This window comes from Terrapene carolina, unplaced genomic scaffold (assembly GCF_002925995.2).
Source record: "Terrapene carolina triunguis isolate 2854851 unplaced genomic scaffold, T_m_triunguis-2.0 Scaffold21, whole genome shotgun sequence".
Classification (NCBI taxonomy): Eukaryota; Metazoa; Chordata; order Testudines; family Emydidae; genus Terrapene; species Terrapene triunguis.
The window spans coordinates 25,821,321-25,842,338 of record NW_020664372.1 but is presented as its reverse complement, the minus strand read 5'-3'; the positions used below and the strand labels follow the sequence as shown (position 1 = coordinate 25,842,338).

Here is a 21,018-nt window from a genome sequence, read left to right as displayed (position 1 = left end):
AACACTCATGCCTGCAGCACTTTCCTACAGCCCAGCTGAATTCTCGTGTATCCCACTGGGCTCCGGAGAGGCTGCAGCTGAGATTCCTCTTGCCATTGCTCCTTCCAGGCACCAGGGGCTGCAGTGGCACTCATTAAGCAGGGACCCAGGTGGCCTTTCTGCATCCTCTCTCACTGGCTCCCTCTCCTGGGGGTTATCAATCATGCGGCAGCAGCCTGGAAGCAGTGTGGAGAGGGAAGGACTCCACCTACACACACACACACACATTGCTGCCTCTGTGCCCCACAATTGTCCCAGCACCTCCCCACACACTCAACTACCCCTACCCAACTGCCCCCCAGCACCGCCACAGAACTGCCCCAGTCACTCCCTGCAGTTGCTTGATGTCATGACTGGGGCTGGGGTAGACAGACCTAGTGGTCAGAGCTGGAGTCAAGCCTGGGGTCAGACTGGAAACAGGAGCCATAGCCAAGGGCCAGCACTGAGTCAAAATCCAAGGAGTCAGAGTCTAGCATTGCAGCAGGGGCAGTCAGGAACTGAGGCAACAGGGTTCAGGGACTGAGCAAGGCTGAGGGCAGGAGCCGGGAACAAGGTGGGGCTGAAGTCAAGGACTGGGGATGAGTCTAGAAGTCAGGTAGTAGATGACAGGATCTGTAGCAGCAACAAGCCGGAATCCACCATGTTGTATAGACAATTTCCTGTGTCTTTTTGGCTTAAATAGTGTACTCAGACCAATCAGGGGCTCCAGAGCTCCTCCAATCAGGTCCCTGGGGATGATTCCTTTAGTGGCATGTAAGGCTGTAGAGTTCTCTATTCTCCAGACAGTAGTAGGCCTGTTGGGTGGTGGTGGTAGTGTTGTGTATGCAGCAGTGGCCCGAGAGCCTATGGGCCTGGCTTGAGGACTCATGGATCATTGCATAATACCCCCCCGTCCCCTCACTTAGGGTGCCCCCAGGACGTCACAGGACCAGGCTTCCCAGGCTGGACCCTATGGAAGGCCTTCATGGGTTCTGGAGCATGGACACTGCCAGCAGGTTCCCAGGAATGTTCCTTGGGGCTATAGCCCTTCCAACTGATGGGATATTGTAGCGAGGAGGTGTGGCCTCCCTCAGATGTTGAGGGAACACCGCAAGCTGCCTGGTGGAGCCAGGAGGGCCATGCCCCACATGCCGGAGGCAGAGGGGCGGAACAGGAAGGGGAAGTATAAAAGTCCGGCCCGGCAGCTCAGTGAGGGAGCTGCTGAAGGAGACAGATGCTCTTTCCCTGCTGCTGGAGTTACTGCCCTGGAGACCAGCCTGAGTTTCCAGAGAGCCCTGCCACTCCCGATGCTGAGGAACTGCTGCCGCTACCCTTGGCAACATATCCCGGGGAGACTGAGGACACGGGTACACCCGAGGGGTAGAGTAGGAAGCAGCCCAAGGAAACCAGGCAACTGTCTGGTCGAAAGCTGGCCTGTTACAGGATCAGCGTGTTGTGGGTGGATCCCCGCTGACCCAGTGGTGGACCACTCACCACTGTTAGTGCCCTGGGCTGGGATGCTGTGGAGTTGGGTGGGCCCGTGTCCCCCCAGCTACCCCACCCCAGGTGGCAGTACTCCGCCTCCTTAGGCCAGGAGACCTGCGCTCCTTGGGCTTCCCTTACCTGGTCCCCATAGACTGGGCTGGTGCTACAGCTCTGCCTGACTGCAGGCCAGAGCCTTGACTGTTTGCTGCCCCACCCTCCTTAATGGCCAGGCAAATAAACTACTATCGCTCTGCCTTGTTGTGGGCCAGAGCCCAGACTGTTTACGGCTCTGTCCTGCTTGAAGGCTGGGGCCCATTGAGAACCGCTAATTCCCCATTTTTTTTCTTAGTGTGGAGAAGACTTTAGCAAACCAAAATGTGAGGAGGGCTGTGCCAGCTTACAGATAGCAAAGGATACCCCAATTTATTTTGGCGTCAAAGATGTTATGGATGATAGATTCATCACGTGACTACCTGGAAACTCCCAACAGAAGTGTGTATGGTCAGAGACTCACCTCGCACCTGCCTCTTGGGAGTGCTTTTGGGGAAAGTTTCTCTCCCATTCACATTTATTCCCAGAGCTATAGGGGGGCTCATGCTTCCCTGACACATCTCAATTCCCTCCCTTTCTTGTGAGAGAAATTTCACACAGTCCCCCCAAACTTGGCTATTTAGATGGACCAATGTGTTCTAAACCTGTACGACTGTTCCTGTGTTCAAACCCTTCCACCTCATCCCCTCAGTGTGCGTGCCTGGACACAAACTCAGCAGAGAGATAAGAGGGGCCACTAGGTTTTTCCCACAAACTCTGCAGAGGGATGACAGAGTCGCCTAGGTTATTCCCTCTTCCCATTTGGGATGGGCTGGCAACCATTTCCAAAGCTGCTGGACATTTTTATCTGCACTGCTCTTGGTTCTCAATATGGCATAGAAAATCTCCCCTGAAATGTGGTAAAGAATCAGGTTCAATTAAGTTACCCTTACAACAGCCCTTTCATGTTGGCATATCTGAATTTTTCAGACTGGAAGAGGCTGAGATGAAGAAGAGAGAGTCTTAGAGCCAGCAGCTTCTGATCAGTGCCCCTTAGTATGGCAGAGAGCAGCTGCTTTAAACATGTATTTATTTAGTCATTAAATACTACCCATGTGCTTGACATTGTACAGATTATAGAGGGAAACATAGTCCCTGCCCCAAGGACTCTACAATCTAAATACTCACAGTCAGTCTTGTCTGTCTCATTGCTGCAGCGTAGACAGAAATGGTAGGGTAGAGATGTTGTTTTGGCCATCCCCTCAGTCCTCCTGCTCTATGAAGAAACATGCCGTGCTTGTTCTGTACGGCAGTTCTGAGGCGTGGTGGAAAGGGGGCTCTCTTTTCTTGATGGGGTTCCAGGACATGATTTTGTCTTTATCTGCCTGATTTATGTAGTTATCCCTGCCCTTCCCCCGCAAGAAGATGGGTCCTCAGATGATTCTTTCCCCTCCTCTACCTGCAAGATAAAAATCTCTAGGTGGGGATCTCTCTTTCTCACTCCTGTCTAGAAGATGGAGACCCTGGGTGGAGCTTTGTCTTTTTACACTCTACCATGAAAAAGGGTTCCCTGGGCAAGGCTTTCTCTTTTCTCCTCCTCCATCCAAGACATGGGATCCATTGGGATAAGAGGAAGCTTTTTGTCCCCGCCTGGGAAATTGGGGTCCGTCGTTGATGGCTTGTCTTTTCCCCCCAAGTGGGAGCTGGAACTAGAACATCTGGGGAAGGAATCTGCCCACCAAAATCTCACCCTGTGACCCTACTGCCTGTTGGTTTCTCACCTGGGAGAACCCTATGGGTGAAGGATTGTTTCTCCCTATCTGACTAAGAGATTTGGGCTACAAATGGCTGTTGCTTTTTCCACTCTCCTCAGAGACCTGGGATGAGTCTCTCCCTCTCTCTCTCCCTCTTGTCTTTGCCTAATCCTGGTTTGATTAAATTAAATTGCATATCACACTTGTTAAAGGGCAAAATGTATTCTTGTTAAAGGGCTCGTGAATTTCCCTACTGTGCTAAAATGCTTACACCTAGGTCAATGTCAGTTAATGATAGGGCCATTTATAAATGAATTAAAATGTTTAAAAGATCATTTAGAATTAGGAAAAATATCCAAATCACATGTACATATATGCTTGATTTTCTTTTTTTTTTAATTATACACTTTTCATTTGAGAAAAGGAGATCTCTTCTACTTACACACTGTGGCTCAAATCCTCAAGTCCTGACTCAGGCAAACCTTTCATAGACCTCAAGTCTGAGTAAGGAGAGTCTGGGCAAGTTCTCTCTCATTCCCTCCCTAAGGAGGATGATTTCCCCAGATAGGTTTTTCTTGCTTCACTGCTCAGCCTAGACATGAAGTCACTGGAGGCAAAGGGTGACTGACCATGTATTTTCTCTTCCTACCAGAGATGCTGTCTTTGTCTTCGTCCCCACCCCCATGCCAATCCACAAATCCGATCGCAGATGCCCCTGTCAGAGCCAGTCTTTGCAGTTCTACAGCCACAGTCTCCTGTAGTTTGTGGAATCAAGAAAAGTAAAGGAGAGTGTCAGAGTTCATTAAAAGAAAAGGAGGTAAGTACTAGCCCTTTTCCTTGGGAAGGTAGCTTTGAAAATGTAACTAATACAAACCAGTCATTTGGTTTGAAAGCTTGTCAGTGCTCTTTTGTATAGATTATAGGTTATTCAAAGTCCCCTCACAGCCATGTAGTGCTGGCCTTTGTGGTCCAAGTGGGAAGACTCCGGATCAGTTTCACACGTGAAAGGGGCAGTGCTGCCTGGGCTACCACTGATGGCACTAGAGTGGTTAAGCAAGCTCCTCTGCTGAACAATAGTATGACCTCTGGACACAAGGAAGGATTGTTTATTAGTCTAGGGGACTGAACAAGGGAATAAACCCAGCTCCTCACACTGACTCCCTCTGTGACCTTTGTTCAATTGCACCAGTCAACTTTTTCAAACTTTGGTGCCTAGAGTTAGGCACTTGGATCACTTGATGATTACCTCTTCTGTTCATTCCCTCTGGGGCACCTGGCATTGGCCACTGTTGGAAGACAGTATATTGGGCTAGATGGACCTTTGGTCTGACCCAGTATGGCTGTTCTTATGTTCTTAGGCACATATATCTAGAGATGTGGATTTAGGTGCCTAATTTTATACAATCACTTCTGAAAATGCTGGCTGTTAACTCTGTCTCCTATCTGTAAAATAGGGATAATAATATTTAAATACCTCTCAGAAGAGATGTGACAGTGACAACTAAATAATTAATATTTGTACAGTTCTATGTAGGTCCCAAATCTCACCAGAATGAACCCTAAAACATTCTAGTGATTATGTCCCAGAACCTCAAAGGTATTTAGGTGCCTAGATACCTTTGAGGATCTGGGTCTGGGGAACAATTAGCCCCCTTAGCTTATTTGTCCAAATATCTATTGCAAAACTTTCCTAAACATTGACAACCACAAGCAGACCCCAACACAAGCAGCAAGAGTCTGGGGGGCAGGAGACAGGATCCAAAGTCCCAACACACACACTTTACAGAAGTTATTATTGTGCCTATTTGACCAGTGGTAGCACCTACAAATTCAGAAGAAACACTGAACTGCTTGGGTTTGAATTGGTGGAAATATTTAGAGTGACTTACTAGATGAAGACAGTGTTTGTGGTTAAAAAAGAAAATTAAATGGTTAATTTATAGAGTGATATTCAATATGAAAATCTGGGCACTTGTCTTGGAAAAGGAGGACTTTGGTAGAGGGTTGGAGCTGGGTGGAGGAAAGGAGAGAAAAGTTCTCCATTCCCCTCTCATATTGCCTATACATTTTTCCCTTCACTATCATTCTGATCTCATATCTCTGCCTCATTCTCAGTCTGCCACACTTACTCATTCTCTGTATCACATCTCCTCTAACCTTTGACTCTCTCCAATACCCAGATATCATGTAGTGCTGCAGCAAAGGTGAGGTCGAGAAGCATGCGCATCAACTTCCAGTCTGAGTCAGTAGCCACGGTTGCCATACTCAGGTCCAGTTGCAGTGCTCACAGGCACACTTTCCATGGCAGTGCTCAGAGTCTCAGACCTCATACAGATCCCAGTCTAGGCATTACTGGGGGAAGGCTGACTGGAGGGTGATGCCCAGTGGAGAGCTTCATGAGGGGCTGATTGCAACATTACTGTATGACAAACCTAGGGGTGATAGCTGAGGAGCATATGCGTTCACCCAGACCTCTGTGAGTTCAGGTCGCCAGTGTATTGCTGTTATTGTTTGCATTGTATTTATTTGTAGCATCGAGGTGCTGTACAAACACACAGCAAAAGGACTGCCCCCAAAAGGTTACAGTCTGCTGGGGTTTATAAAACACATTTGACACAAAACCCAGAGAGACAGTCTCTGAAAAAGGAGATATTCCTGGTTTTCAGGAGCACAGAGTTGCCCTGTTATTAATTCATGTTAATGCAGTGTGGGATGAGAGCCTGGTGGACAAAAGTCAGGCTTGGTGGGGGTGCAGGCTTGTGTTTGGGGGGGACAGGAAGATAGGGTGGGGAGAGGAGTCAGTAATTTTGAGGAAGGTATGGGGAGAGGGGAGTTTGTGGCAAAATTTTTACAGGCCTGGCAAAAAGAAATCTGAGGCTGAGCCTGACCAAGAGAGGTTGCCTATGAAAAGGGCCCCTTTTCCCTGAGTTGAGCTTCTGGACCAAGGTTTTTCCTCTGCCATCCCCTTAAGTGACAAGGGTCTGCAGACAGGAGCCTGCCTCTCTCCACTCAGAAGGGATGCCAGTTTCTTTTCCTCCCTGGCTCAGGGATGGGTTTCACTTCACCCAGGTGTAAAAGTGGCAGAGTGTGACCATTATTTTAAGCTGCAGCAAGGGGAAGGCAGCCCAGACAGACCGGGGGGAGGGCGGGGGAACGGGGGACGAGGAAGGGAGGAGGGCAGGCAGAGACTGCAGTGACACTGCCTTCGCTGGGCTGGCTGAAGCATCTCACTGGTGACAGGCCTGGAAGCACGTGGCTACGTCATGGAAAGCCAGTCTTTCAATGCAAATTTCAACTCCTCCTACTCTATCTAATGCCTGTAACTCACATCCAAGGCTCAGGAGCGAAATCCAGGGAGGGATCTGTTCCAAATGCACACGGGTGTTGGAAGCAGGGAGAGTGAGAGGAACGAAAGAGATCTGTCTCTCTCTCCATATACTGTGATCTTGCTAAGGGCTAGATTTGCATCTGTTCTGCAGGGTGATTGAGACCCGCAGGTGCAATAAGATTCTACAGATCACTGGGATTTGATGGTAAAATCAACACTCTAAGAGGGGAGTATACATCTTCATCAATCAGACTTGATCTGGGTGGTCGTACTGGTTGTGTGTTTTTTCTCTCCTAGGGGCAGCACAATGGCAGTCTTTCAGTAGGATGAATCCTGTCTTGGCTTTTGTTCTGCAGATCCACCCATCCTCATAGCAATCGAGTAACAGGCTATGGTTTTCTCTTTGGGGATCTTTTGTCTCTGCTTAGTTATTGGCCTCAGCTGGGATTTCTTCACCTTACTTTTCGTTTGGCTTCATGCTGAAAAAGGATTTCTTTTTCACGCTTTTGGTAATAATCATCCAATGTTGATCTAGGGGGATAACCTGGCTGCAAAAAGCATCGATTGAGAAGTCTCAAAGAAATAAAGCACGTGAGGAAAAAAAACTGGGAGAAGATCGGAATATAATTATTTTTTCTATGGTAAAACTGGTGCCCCTCTTCAGGAGAACTGATCCCAGCTTATTATTATGCAACCGCAAGGATCTCTTCTTTCTCAGGGTGTATAAGCTGCTGGATTGCTTTTCGCCCAAATCAATGTGGTTTCTTTGGAACATTTTCAGCAAAGGATCGCATATGCTGCAGTGTCTTTGTGGCAAGAGTCTTAAGAAAAACAAGAACTCAACTGGTAAGCAATACATTGCATCGCATTGTTTTCCTTTGATGCTATCCTGTCTGTTGCTCATTGAGGTAGCTCTGCAATCCTGCGGAGGGGAGAAAGGGAAATATAACGAGGCCAGTACGGACCTCCATGTGAATATGTGTATGAAGGAGCAGTTTTAGATTAGCTTCGGCGACGATGCAAAGCCAGTCTGCTTCTCTTGGTTTCTGTGGGGGGGCATGTCCAGAGAGAAGGAAAGTTTTATATTGTTGCCCATTTTAGCGAAGAGGAAAGATTGCCATGTTCGACCAACCCTCCCCCTCAGGTGCAGCTAGTTTGAAGAAGAGGGCTCAGGGGCTCTTGGCTGGTGCGAGATCCCCTGCCTGCGGTTAGTTCCTGTGCAGGGGCTATGCCACTCGGGTCCTGCCCAAGACTTTCTGATTAGCTTGTACAATATTCCCACCCAGGATCACCTTTCCCGAGTGAAATACAAAGCGCACCATTCTGCCCTAGCGCTCCCTCCTCCCCTTCTCCGGCACAGACCAGGGGGTACTTTCTTGTGCCTCGAGGGAAACTAAGCCAAAGTAGACCGGCCCACCAGCAGCAGCACAGGCTTGGGTGGTTTTATTTGTTGTGTATTTCTTTGCTTCACGTCTCCTTGATGAACCCCACCCCCTTCTCTGTGTCTGTTCTCTCCGCTCTAGTGTGATGCTCATGGGCTTCCATTCAAACAGGCTCCAACGGGGAAACTTGCAGTACATTACATAAGGAATGCAAATGCAGGTGCTTTGGGCAGCCCGATCTCGGCCCAAGGGGGCACTTCCCCGCTCCCCCTTCTCAGTGCTTTCCGTTGGCCAGCAGGGTGGGGGAGGCTAACTCTCCGTCTTCGGGAGAAGCAGCCTGGCAGGGAAATACCCCGCCGCGGGAGGAGAGCGAGCGCCCGGGGCTTGTGTTTGCACGAGCGCGTCCATGATTGCGCTCGCTTTCCTGGGGTGGCGGGCCGTGCCTGCAATCCCTGGAGAGCGCGAGCGGCGCGGAGCCCGGAGAGGTGTGCGTGCTGCTGGGTACGGGGTGGGTGGGTGGGTGTGAGCGGGGCTGGCTGCCCTGCAGTGGCAGCTCCAGACGCGGGCACTGCAGTGTAGTAGATCATAAGCTCCCGCTGCCTCCCTGACACCCCAGCATCAACAAGCAGCAGCCTCGGCGCAGGCAGCGGGGGCCCAGCTCAAAGCAGGGCAAAGAGACCCAGATCGGCGCCCAGGCGGGTGGTCAGTTTGGGCTGGTGCCCCCCGCGCGCTTTGCTGCAGCAGCAAGGAGCAGTTCCTTCTCGGCATACCAAAGAGGCCCACATGCCCCAGCCCGCCGCCGGGCGGGGGGAGGCAGGCGGAGAGCCTCCCGCAGGAGGGTTGCTAGTGAGGGGAGCGCTGAGCCTTCCGGAAAGTGCCCGCTCCTACCCGCTTCCACGCACTGCAGTGCGCGAGCCTCCCCCTTGGCGCGGGGAACTTCAGCCCCATGGATTTCCCGGGCGGCGAAAGCAAAGCAACCTGCTCGCCCCAGTCAGCCCCCAAGCAGATGCGTTCCGTGGCCACTGACAAATTGACCTAATCTCCCCCCACCCCTTGGCCTCTAATCTTCAAACGTGGCAATACGGTTAAGGTGACAGACAGGTAAGAGCAAGAGACCTGCTCGCCCTAATACAGGGGGCAATGAACGTTTTTGGGCTAACCCTGCAAGCACAAGAAATGCGCCTTTCAGGCCAGTTTTCCCCAACGGGTTCCTGACCCTTTCAAAGACAGAAGTGTTCCTGGGCTTGTTTCTAGACGTTTCAGTTTGCATAGAGATAGTGGAGTTACCTAGACCTCCTAGTTTTGCATCTTCTCTTTAGTGGGGAGAAGAGGGGTTAATAGTAGTCTCTTTGGGGGAGCTTAGTGACTTGAAGTGCTTATCTGAAGCACCTGCTTCCCCCTACTCCCTGTTTAAAAGAGGTCTGTTACACTTGGCCCCTCTTTCCCTGCTCTGGGGAAAATATAGCAGTGGCTTTTGGTTTTTTGTTTGTTTACAAGCATCCCAAATGACACAACATTATGTCAAGTATCAGGGGGTAGCCGTGTTAGTCTGTATTCACAAAAACAACAAGGAGTCTGGTGGCACCTTAAAGACTAACAGATTTATTTGGGCATAAGCTTTCGTGGGTAAAAAACCACTTCTTCAGATGCATCTGAAGAAGTGTTTTTTTACCCACGAAAGCTTATGCCCAAATATCTGAAGAAGTGGTTTTTTACCCACGAAAACTTATGCCCAAATAAATCTGTTAGTCTTTAAGGTGCCACCGGACTCCTTGTCACAACATTATGTAGCAATTCACATTCTAGTTTGGGAATGCTGAAACATTGGGCAGGGAGGTGATGGAATAATTCAAAGTGTGGCCAAGAACAACATCAACAGGTGTCAGTTGCTTGAACCATACTCTGTTAATAATACAATCCAAATTAGGGGTTTCAAACCTTGCTAATGTGTACTTTTACTACTGTATTTCAAGCCATTTTGCTTTCCAAAACTTGCTATCCTTTTTCCTTGTTTCTATAATCTTTTTGTTACAGGGACATGGTAAGTTTTTTACTTCTTTTCTTGCTCCAGATAAAGTCTTTAAAATGTGTTGCAAGTTTGTGATCCCAAGGTTCACTGTTCCTAAGAAATTAATCGATCAATTAAGGTGAAATCTTGCCAAACTCCCCTCCCCTCTTAATTGTAATAAGCCCAAGAGAAAAAGAATGATCACTCACCACTGTTTGTTATTATGACTCAGAGGAGATAAATAAGTTATGATTCTAACAGAACTACTTGGCAGTGTGCAGGGAGTGGCATTACCACAGTGAATTTCTTTGTCAGTGTCTGATGTACCACAGCAGCTTAGATATTAGATCACTTCTTGTCCCAAGTTTTAAAGTTTTGCAGTCACATTCTATGGCCTATTAGTCTGTAGCTGAGTTTGCAACCTCTGTAAGAATGTTACATGCTGTAGGTGTGTTTGTTTTTAAGCTCTTGAGATTAATATCGGAAATTTGCAAGGTATTTTGTTATGTTCTAGCTGTTATTTGTGTTGTGATTAAATAAAACAAGCATCAAATTGAGCACCAAAATATCTATTATACATTCAGTCATGTTTTGTGATGTTGTGGTCTCTGACTCTAGTTATTGATCCAACAAGATCTAAGTACTTTTTATTCTTTTATGATATAAATACAAAAACAGAGACTTAAACTAAAACCAAAGCATATGCCTCCACTCTAAAATCCCTTTTCAGAGTAAAATTAAACAATCATTAGCTACTTGGAGAGACTAATAAACACTAATCTTCTTGATTAGATTAGTTGATATTTTGGTAATTAATACTGCTTACTGGAAACTGATTACTGCATTGTTCTGGGTGTAAACTATTTTTTCTCTCTGTCTTTGCAACAGACCAGCTGTCCCATGTTTGTTCCCATGCTCTTCTTTGCCTTTACTCTGATCTCCGTATGTGGCATACACACCACTCTCTTCCTCACTCACAAATTTTAGGGCAGCCCAAGTCATTTGATATACTCATTCTGAGCCCATCCCTACTGGCACGTTGTATGACAATCCGCCACATTGCAAAGCGTGGACTTATCTGCCTGTCATCTTATTGACTCAGATGCAAACTTTTAATAAATGGTTGGGTTCAAAGGATGAATGGTAACAGTTTTGTATGGAGTGCTTAGTGCTGAATAAAATGCACTGGTGGGTGTTTGAGCAATTAAGATCCACTGATTGTTATGAAGCATGTTTGTCACTCTTTAGACTATTTATCTCTAAGAGAAGCTCTGTTTCAGAAAATGCAGCCGGGACTGCACATTTTCAAATACTCCTTTCTTTTCCCACTCTAATTGTAACTTCCCACTTGTGAAATCCATCTCCCAGCTTTCTCCTGATCAGGACCCACATGCTCTGTCCCAGTTTCTATTATTTCCCAGTGAATTCTGAAGCCAGCCCTTCCATAGTTATTGACATGAGGCATCACTTCAGAGAAAGCCAACATTAATAAAGCAAAGGACTGCTGGTCTAGAGAGAGTTGTACAAATCATGTCAGTATCAGGTCAGGAAGTTTTAGCTTATCTCTAACAGGACATGGAAGGCTAAAGAACATTTGTGTTTCAAATTATGGATCCTGGGAAGAGGAACTGTCTTTGTTCCCTAAAATTGCATGACTGTTATCTACTTCACATTTCTTGTAAGAGAGAAAATTGTAGAACTCATTTGACTTGTTTTTACTTACAATTGAAAAGAGTTTTTCTTTTTAGCTTTTTGAAATTTAGTAATACAAATTAACTGAAATTTCTGTGCTCTTCAATAATGTAAACATTACAATCTTTTTAGATTCACAGGGCCTCATTCTCCACTACCCTGCAGCTTGTGTAGTCAGTTCCCCCTAGGCAAACTGAGTGTAAAATGCTACCATTCTATGTGGTGGAAATGACTACACAAGGTGTAGGGTAATGGAGAATCAGGGCCTAGAGAACATTTTATACTGATCTAGGCCATAAAGGCCTGATCCAAAGCCCAGTGAAGTCAATGGAAAGACTTCTGTTGACTTCAGTGGGCTATGGATGAGGCCCTAACTGTGCATATGTTTGGTTATGGGGTGTATTGATTATGGAATTATTTTAAGGCTTGAAGGATTGGTAATGGGACATTTTTCTAACCTCTAGGCTTTTGGTTCAAATTTAATTGAGATTGTCAGTGACTGAAATTTGTACCATATGACAGCTGTTTGGGTGTCTATGGGAGATGAGTTGGTTGTTTCAGTCCATTTCCTAATGCACAGGGGCTTCCATCACAGAAACCACTATCATGTTTGCCACACTCGTTCTCTGTCTCAGCAGAGAGAGAATGTATTAAATGTTCTTCTCTGTTCCTTCCTATGAAGAGGCTTCTCTCCAGGTTAAATTCAAGAGAGATTGCTGTGGGGGAGCTGGCATTACTGTTTTATACAGACTGTAAATATTTTGAGGATACAGAAATTTAGTTTCCATTAGTGTCAATCCACGACCATTCTCAAGCCAATATCCACTTAATAGGAAGAAAATGCCAACTGCAAATGTGGAATCCTATCCCAATATTGAAAAAATGGGATCTCCAGACAATCCCTTGATAACCTCTTTCTTCATTCCCCTCCCCACCCCCCAAATACCGTTCTTTAATGATTGCATATTGTTCTGAAGAAGTTTATAAACATAACCATGCAAAAATGGAACTGTTTAAAACACAGACTTAGGCTCTGCATTTTACATGCCCATTGTGTGTCATTGTTTGAGTTATAATTAAGTTAGGGTCAGATGCTGCAGCCCCCTTACTCATAGAAAACAAACCATCCACTAGAAACCAAAGGGTGTTTTTCCTGTTAAGGACTGCAGGATTGGGCCCATGGTGTTTCTTTCACATTACAGTCAATGCTGCTTTTTAGTGTTAATACTATAGAATACAGATTCAATATCGATTTTAGCTGCACAGTACATTTTTCTCCAAGAGCACTCAAATGTAAAATGGCCTATTTACATGTATCTCACCCACTGAAGCTTTTGCCCTCCATGGAATATGTTTTCTGAATTTATACAAATTTAATTCTTCTCTGATCAAAGTAAATTGCATATTGCTCTTGTTAAAGGGTGAAATATATTCCTGCTCATGAATCTTCCTACATGATACATATGCTTACACTTAGTTCAATGTCAGTTAATGATATGCCATTTATAAATGAATTAATGTTTAAAAGGATCATTTGGACTTAGGGAAAATATGCAAAATGTATGTACAGACATTATTGGGTTTAATTTTGTAATTATGCAGTTTTCATTTGAGGAGGATAAGTAAATTAAATATCTATAAGCATGTTAGGTTAATCAGTTTGGGGGCAAAACTGCTATTGACTTCAGATCTGAGTAAGGGTTGAGTAGGAAATTCAGGATCTGGCCCTTGACAAAGAGCCATTAAATGTCTGTAAAAATATAACCTGGAAAAAAAAAGAGAAGTTATTTGAAGTGGAGAGATTTTCAGAAAGACTTCATTTACCTTTTAAAAAAAAGTAATAACCTTTCCTGCCCCTCCTCCCGCAAGTAATATGTTCTGTAGTTTTTTTGTACTTACTCAACTTGGAGAATGAAGTGTTTCAGCAAGTTGTCAGGTAAAATAATGTGGCTAGATTAAAGATATGACTGTGCTGAAATAGACTACGTTGGATCTCTAGAACCGTTAGCAAATTCAGAGGTTGTGGGAATGAAGACTACTAGAAGAGGGTTTAATTGAGGACTGTCTTGTCATCTAGGAAACCGGAGACCTGGTTCCGTACTTGGTTCTGTCAGTGACTTCCACTGTGGTTTTTGGACAAGTCATTTAACTTCCCTATGCCTCAGTTTCCCCCTCTTTAAAGATACCAAACAGTGGCTGAACATTGCGCAATTTCACTGTTTTTTACAGCTTCTTCTGAATTATTAGATATCCAGAGGCAAGTTACCAGGCCTGATGGACCAATAGTATTATCTGATAGCAAAATTTACGTTAACTTTAATGTTTTGTTTCCGTTTTTCTCATCTATGGGGAAAAAAGGGGGGGTTATGATCTAGTGTAGGAATTCAACCACTAATGGACCCAAACCTACAAACCAGGGTGTAATTCTTATAGCTGTGCAGTGCCACTTACCTCAAGAGGGAACTGTGTGTAGTAGTAAGGCAGTATGCTTGGAAATAAGGTTTGCAGGATTGGGCCCATTAGATTTAGTTCAGAGAGTGTCTGCTCCTCATGAGGAGTGTGATTTGAATGTTAGAACAAGTGAAGGAGTGAGAAATGACAAAATGAGTGGGTGGCCAATATTTTTATCTCCGATCATGTGCTGAGGTGCTGGATTTTAAAAACGAATTTATTATGCTGTGGAGCTGGATTCGGCATGGTACTAAGCTGCTCCTGGAGATGCTGAGCATCCTAAATCCAATGGGAGTTGAGGGTGCTGGCCATCTTGTATGCCTGAGTCCACAGTGAACAAAATGTAGGTACATAGCCTATTTTCTTTAAACTACTCGGCACCAAAGGTAAATACAGTATTCATAGTAAATAAAGTCAGTGCCATTATCCAGCACAGAAACTCTCTCCCCCCCACCCCCGAAGAGAACTTTCACTTCGGAGTGAAACCTCCCAAGAGTCATTAAGTGAAAGCCTTTTATTTTATATATATATATATAATATTATTTTTATATTGCTTTTAGCATATCACATTAAAAGTATTGATTGCCTAGATAGCTGATGTTTAATGCAAGCAGTTGCAGATGTGAAAAACTTCTTGAGAAGTCAGAATAAAAAGACTTACTGTAATAAAATTCAGCAGACTTGTTTAGGCAACACACTGAGTTGGACATGCATCATCATTTTAATTAACAGACGCTTAAGATAGAATGGAATAGTGCTGTGGAATAGCAGTAAATGACAGACAACTCGTGATGGAAATTGACAGCATGATTTTAACAGTCATACGTTATTATTTTGACTTTTTCCCCCAATTACTTTAATTTTAATTGGAAAATGTATGAGGAATTTTATTGAGCTATTTTAATATTTGCATATGAAAAGTAATCTCTTGGAAATTATTTGGCTTAATCAATTTGTGGTGTTAAAATTAAATAGGTCCCACTTGACACTAAAATAGTTCCAAGGTTAAACATTTTAACCTTGTTGGAATTGTTTTTGGTTTGCTATGAGATAGCGATACAGGTCAGCTGTAATCCTGTAAGAACTCTTTGTTCTAAGTAGAGTCCAGGAAGGCCTATATTTATGTGAGTTTGTACAATATTAGACTTGTATATTTTGTGAAAAGTCATAATGAAATCAAATATCAACTTGCCTTTGTACAGTTTTACAGTTTGAAAGAATACCCATCCCGTAAAATGCTGCGTGGTACAAAGGGCTGCACAGAGAAGGTACACGTACAGAGGGCCCTCCAGGGACAGATATCTCCATGCCCATGCAGAGGCGAAGGATGTTTCCTCCAGGGAACCTTCTGCATTCTTGGGCTGCCGCAGATACCAAGGCATTAGGACACCTCACTTTCTGCAAACCTCACTCTCTTCACCTTCCCATTGAGGAGTTGAGTCTCAGGGTTTGGGTGACAGGGATGAGGAAGGGATGAACTAGTACCAGATGTACAGTCCCCTGTATGGAGATCTGGCGTGAAATACTGGTCCCGCTGAGATCAATGGAAAACCTGGATTTCACCCCTGATTGGGAGTAAATACAGCCTGAAGCTGTATGATTAACTCACTGAGGGTCTATTGAGGGTAATCCAGAGGGACCTAGCCAGCAACAGAATGGCTGCTACTGCAGCCATTGGGCCATAAGGAAGGGAGACCATCCATGTATGTAGACTATTACTACTACCACAGATCTAGAGGAATCTAGAGGATCCTGAAGATCCATATGATTAGAAGGCATCATCTCCTGCAAACTGTTCCCCTGACCCCTAATTCCTTTCCCTTTGGGGCATGCTGTAGGGACTATTTGTGGGTGCAAAGGTTTGCAGAATTGAGCCCCAAAGTCACATAAAACACCCTGGATTATGGGATGGATCAAGCAGAAGGAAGAGGCTACTTATAAGGGCAAAGGCTTCTGTTTACATCCAGATTTCTTGGTACTAGTCATGCTGGAAAAGGAAATACTGAAGAATTCCATTGTACTTTAATGAGATTTTGAAATGAAAATGTTAAATTTTTAACGCTACAGTACATGGTTGTGGTTCTTCAGTAAATGTATTTTCTTAACCATGTCCCATTTATGCCCACTGCATTTCAATGTTATATGACTGAATGCACAAATGAATGTTTCCATTTCTAGCTGGCATTGGAGAAATATCACACAATATTACAATATTGTTTGTTGGTAACTTTCACAAGTTCATTCCTTTTTTCTGAGTTAATTCATTGACTTTGATAAAAGCAAATGGTAACTAACAGTAGAAAACTTAGTGCAAGTTATAGTATAAGACATGAGGAAAAGCCCTATACCCTAGTCTATCTAAGGAATAGGGAAACTCCTATTCATCCTGGGCAAGAGCAGATTGTCACTATCTGCGGTTCAGATCCATTAAACTTGGGGGGAGGCACCCCAAAGCTTCATGCCCCTTCAACACTTTTTCCCAGCTGTTCTCAAGACAGGATCTTTCCCCCACCCAAACCAAGCAGCCTTCTTCCTTCTTTTCAACCGCAAGCACAGGGTTGCATGAGTCTGCAGTTCTGAAGTTTGCTGGTGTCTTGCTTGCCTCTCAGTCCTGTCTCCGATCTGTGGATCTGGCCTTGGTCCATCCCATTTCTATAGCTTTACTGAAGGTTAACCTGCACGTTTCCCCCAGATTTAGTGGTTTTACTGGGTTCTATTTCAGACATTTCACATTTCTGTACTTTGTTGTTAAAAATGTGGGAAAAAATAGCCATTGCATCTAATTTCTTTTAATATGTTTTTAAGGTCTTTCACTGCTTTTTAAGATTCAGCCAATGATAGTGAGCACACAGCAGTGATTGTTGGTGACTTGATTATTAATGAGAGGAAAGTTGGTGGATTTTCCTAATTTTCTAAGGGTTTGGGCATGAGCTATCTAAATGGCGAATTTCCCACTTTATGCCAAAGTGCTGAAACTGAGTAAATGTGGTTGTGCTAAAGCGCCTGGCACTGACTCCACAAAAGAAAAGCAAATCTTTAGGAGAAATCAAGAGATGAAAGGGCAAATTCTGGCTCTTCCGTGGATATGTGGAAGGGCTCCAGTGCAAGAAAAATGATGGGCTTCTGTTGTGTTTGGGGACCAGGCTTCTGAGACTCTTGTACAGCAGGACCCTACACCTCCACTTCCCTGTGGAACAGGCCTCTGCAGCTCTTCCCTCCACTGTAACATTCTGTGGGACGATCAGCTGACCTCTGGAGCATTTCCAGTGGGTCCAAGTATTTGGAAAACAACTGACTGAATCCATTTCTCCTTTCTGTACTCTGTAGTACTGAGCGCTGACTGGAAAATCTGACACCTGTTGGGGCTGAGGGTTCTCTCTTATCTCTGAGATTTTTTTTTTTTACGTAAACTCTCCCCCATGCGCCCCACAAAGAAATACCTGCAAGAATAGCTTTACAAATCAAACAGTTCTTTTGGCTCTTCTTTTGAACCTATAACCATTTAGATTTTTCTTTGTAGTTCGGATTGGATTGCTAGGTGGTGAGTAAGAACTGTTTGTGTGACTGGTAAATAAGAGGAAAAAGAACAAAGTCTTATAGAGAAGTATGCTTCATGTATTTAAAGTCCCACATTTTTAAGGAAGGCCTAATTCTGGATATTCAATCCCAGTGACATCAGTGGAGTTGAACAAGTGCAACAGAACAGACCTTGGGCTACTGTATCTGTCTGGGTAAGAGTAAAATTCTTCAGTGCGTCCATATGAGTTACTGAGTTTAACTGGGCAAGAAATCAGAGAGTGTGTGTGTGATAGTGAGAACTGACTAGCTGCATCTGATATTATGTTCCCAATTCTTTTTAATTTTGGCTTTTTCTTCATAGTTTATATGGGATGGTACAGATGGAGGATTATTGGCCTGAAATGGGGATGAATCCTAGGATTTGTGGGTAATAGAGGATGTGGATGTGTTTCCTGGATGAAGACATTCAGTTGGTATGAATGTACATTAGAAAATGTTGGCTTATTTAACACATTGACAGCAAAAATGTCAATCTCAAGAATCAAAATGCCATACAACAGTGAAGAAAATACACTTTGGTGGAGTTCCTGAGGATGCCCAAATAAATATGGTATAGCAGGGTAAAAAATGTATACTGTGCTGCGCACGTCTAAGGACAATGAGGTAAATCAAACCAGTCCCGAGGACATGCAGATGAGTGTCTGGGGCTTCACTGAACAATCATGATTTTAATTTCATTGCCTTCTGAATGCTGGGTGGGGGACATTGCATCCCAGATAGACCAGCTTCCAGAAGGCGCTAAGGAGGAGCCAGCAAGCCAGCCTTGTTACCAATGATGCAGATGGAAGTAGAATGTAGGTTCTACAAACCAGATTGGGAACGTTTCGATGTACTGTAGGAAAAAACACTAATGTGCGAGGTGAGTAAATATGCTGAGAAAGGGCACACTCGCTGCAGTCAGTGGGCGTTTTGCCATTCACTTCAGTGGCTAGCTGAGTGGATGGAGAACTGGCTTGGTTGCTGAACACAGTACAGTACCTGTTAGTGGAAGCAATTTGGGATAGAGGATGGTGACACAAAAGATTGAGACAGAAGATGGGTACAAAAATCAAGGAAAGAGAACATCATGCTCTTCTGTAGTCATGTGATGGGGTGACTACCCCACTTTCACCCTGCAGGGTTTAATGCAGGTAAGATGGGCCAATCCACCAATTAGACAGCTAATTAATGGGGGTTAGCTGGGCAGGAATAGGTGGAAAAGGCAGACACTCCCAGAGAAAGGGAGGAGTGGAGACTTCAGACTGCAGTCACTCTCTGGGAAGAGGTAGGAGGTTTTGGGGAACTGGTAGGCCCAGGAAGAAGAGGAGAACCAGTGGTAGTAAGTAGCCCACAGATAGAGCAGTGAGGCAAGAGAGAGAGAGAGAAGGCCCAGACTGCTGAGCTCAGGGTCCCTGGGTTAGAACCTGGAGAAGAGAGAGGTCCCGGGTTCCCCTACCAGCCACTGGGTGAGTGGCACTGAGGCAGTGAGTGGAAAGAGTGCCTAGGACTATTAAGGAGTTAAACCTTCCCCGGAAAGGGGGGGAACATGGACAGTGACATGGCCAGAGGATTGAGCCACAAAGAGGACACCGTGGTTCCTGAGACTGCAGGAACTGCTGCAGGCAGACAGCAGAGACAGAGTGATGATGTGTAAACTGTGGATGGGGTGAATGTGTGTGTCAGCCTCAAGCTAATCCCCAGAGTACCAGGAGGAGGCGCCAGGCTGACAGTGAGTGGTGTGCCCCATAACAAATCACATATAGGAGAATTTTGGGGTAGAGCTGGATGAAGTTGAAAAGGCTAACACAATTTTTTGTAAATAGTGGAAAAAGTTGAAAAATGCTCTGCTAAAAGAGTAGAGAGATCTTTTTCAAGTCCTGTATGGCTCAAACTGGAATAGTGTGGCATGTTCTCTCCCTCTTATTCTCTGAGGGAAATGAAAGCGAGGAGACAAAAGGAATGGTAAACTAAATAATAAAGGGATCCAAGGGGTATACAGTAGCTTAGAAAGGTTAGAGAAGAACATACTGTTCTGAAGGGAGTTGAGTTTAGAAGCTCTTTAAGCTACTGTCCAACAGAAGAGCAAATAGGCCTGACCTTTAAGGGACACTTTTATGGTACAAATATATTTTTAGAACTGGTTTCCTTACCAGTGTTACTGGTAACAACAAAGATAACTAAATATGAATGATTTTTTAAAACTATTTATGCTGTTTACTTCATACATGTGGTCACACTATCTGGAGTGGCTCACGACCATGAATACCTGCCTCCTGGCAGACCCCCCGAACTGGTGGTGTGTTCTATAATTTAGATTTTACTGAATCAGTAACAAATGTGAACTCCTGAATCACTAACAGTTTCACCATGGAGTCACAGATAGTCCCCTTAGCTTCTCCAGTCTATTTTGCCACCCAGGTGAGCGGGACTTTGTGATTAATAGTCACCTACACCAAAAATCATAAAATATTCAGGTTGCTTCCAGTCCCAGGAGACCTGTCACTTACCCCAGACCAAGTGGTATCCTAGATCTTACACCAAAGTCAATGCCTGTAGCCAATTCTGTAATAAACTATCTAAAGGCGTATTAACTAGGAAAACAAATAAGAGTTATTTACAGGTTATAGCAAGCAACAGTAAACACACATGAGTTGCAATCTAAATGCTAAGAATGTAGTAGTAGTCTGTCAATTCAAAGTGTCTTTCAGGGCAGACCCCTGGGGATCTTTGGTTCAGTTTGGGGTGTTTCTGGCCTTGTAAGAGTTCAGACAGCAAAGAGATGAAAAATTTTCCTGTGTCTTTGTTTTATTTCCTTCATTCAGCCTCCAGCTCCATAGGACGAGCTTCCTTACATGTAGCATTTCTAAGATGCGATAGGGCCATTAACCAATCCTTTGGATTCTGGTGTTCCTTGATGGCCCATCTAATTTTGATAGTTCTTCTGGACAGGCGTGAGGAAACACCATTCCCATCTTTGTTCACAAGTTTAGAGCAAACATTTTCAAAGTTATAAATCAAAACACAGACATTACAAATAAGATTAATGGATGCAGCAATTTACAATCTTTTTATAGAGCCTAAACACTAAATACAGTCTTATAAGCACTATAACATGGAACAGCACTAACACGTAAGTGAACCAGTCTGGTCTCCAGCTATGAGTTTGTCAGTTCTAAGCTAATGCCTGCAGCCTTGGCAAGAGCTGGCACCTGGCCTACCCAGCATCACACATGCATACTCCCATGTTGGAGAATGAAAATATACTAGTAAGTTTCACTTTTTTAAAAGAAATTAAGGTGCTCATACACTATC

At 44.6% G+C, this 21,018-nt stretch overlaps 1 protein-coding gene across 2 annotated transcripts in view; it reads left to right on the top strand.

The window, feature by feature from the left end:
- Nucleotides 1-7,253: 7,253 nt before the first annotated feature.
- FGF14 (fibroblast growth factor 14) overlaps nt 7,254-21,018 on the top strand; it is a 635,254-nt gene continuing 621,489 nt past the window's right edge. For both annotated transcript variants that reach the window (XM_024194177.3, XM_024194176.3), the window contains exon 1: nt 7,254-7,461. In XM_024194177.3, the coding sequence (XP_024049945.1) occupies nt 7,254-7,461 (208 nt within the window). The remainder of the gene's footprint in view (nt 7,462-21,018) is intronic.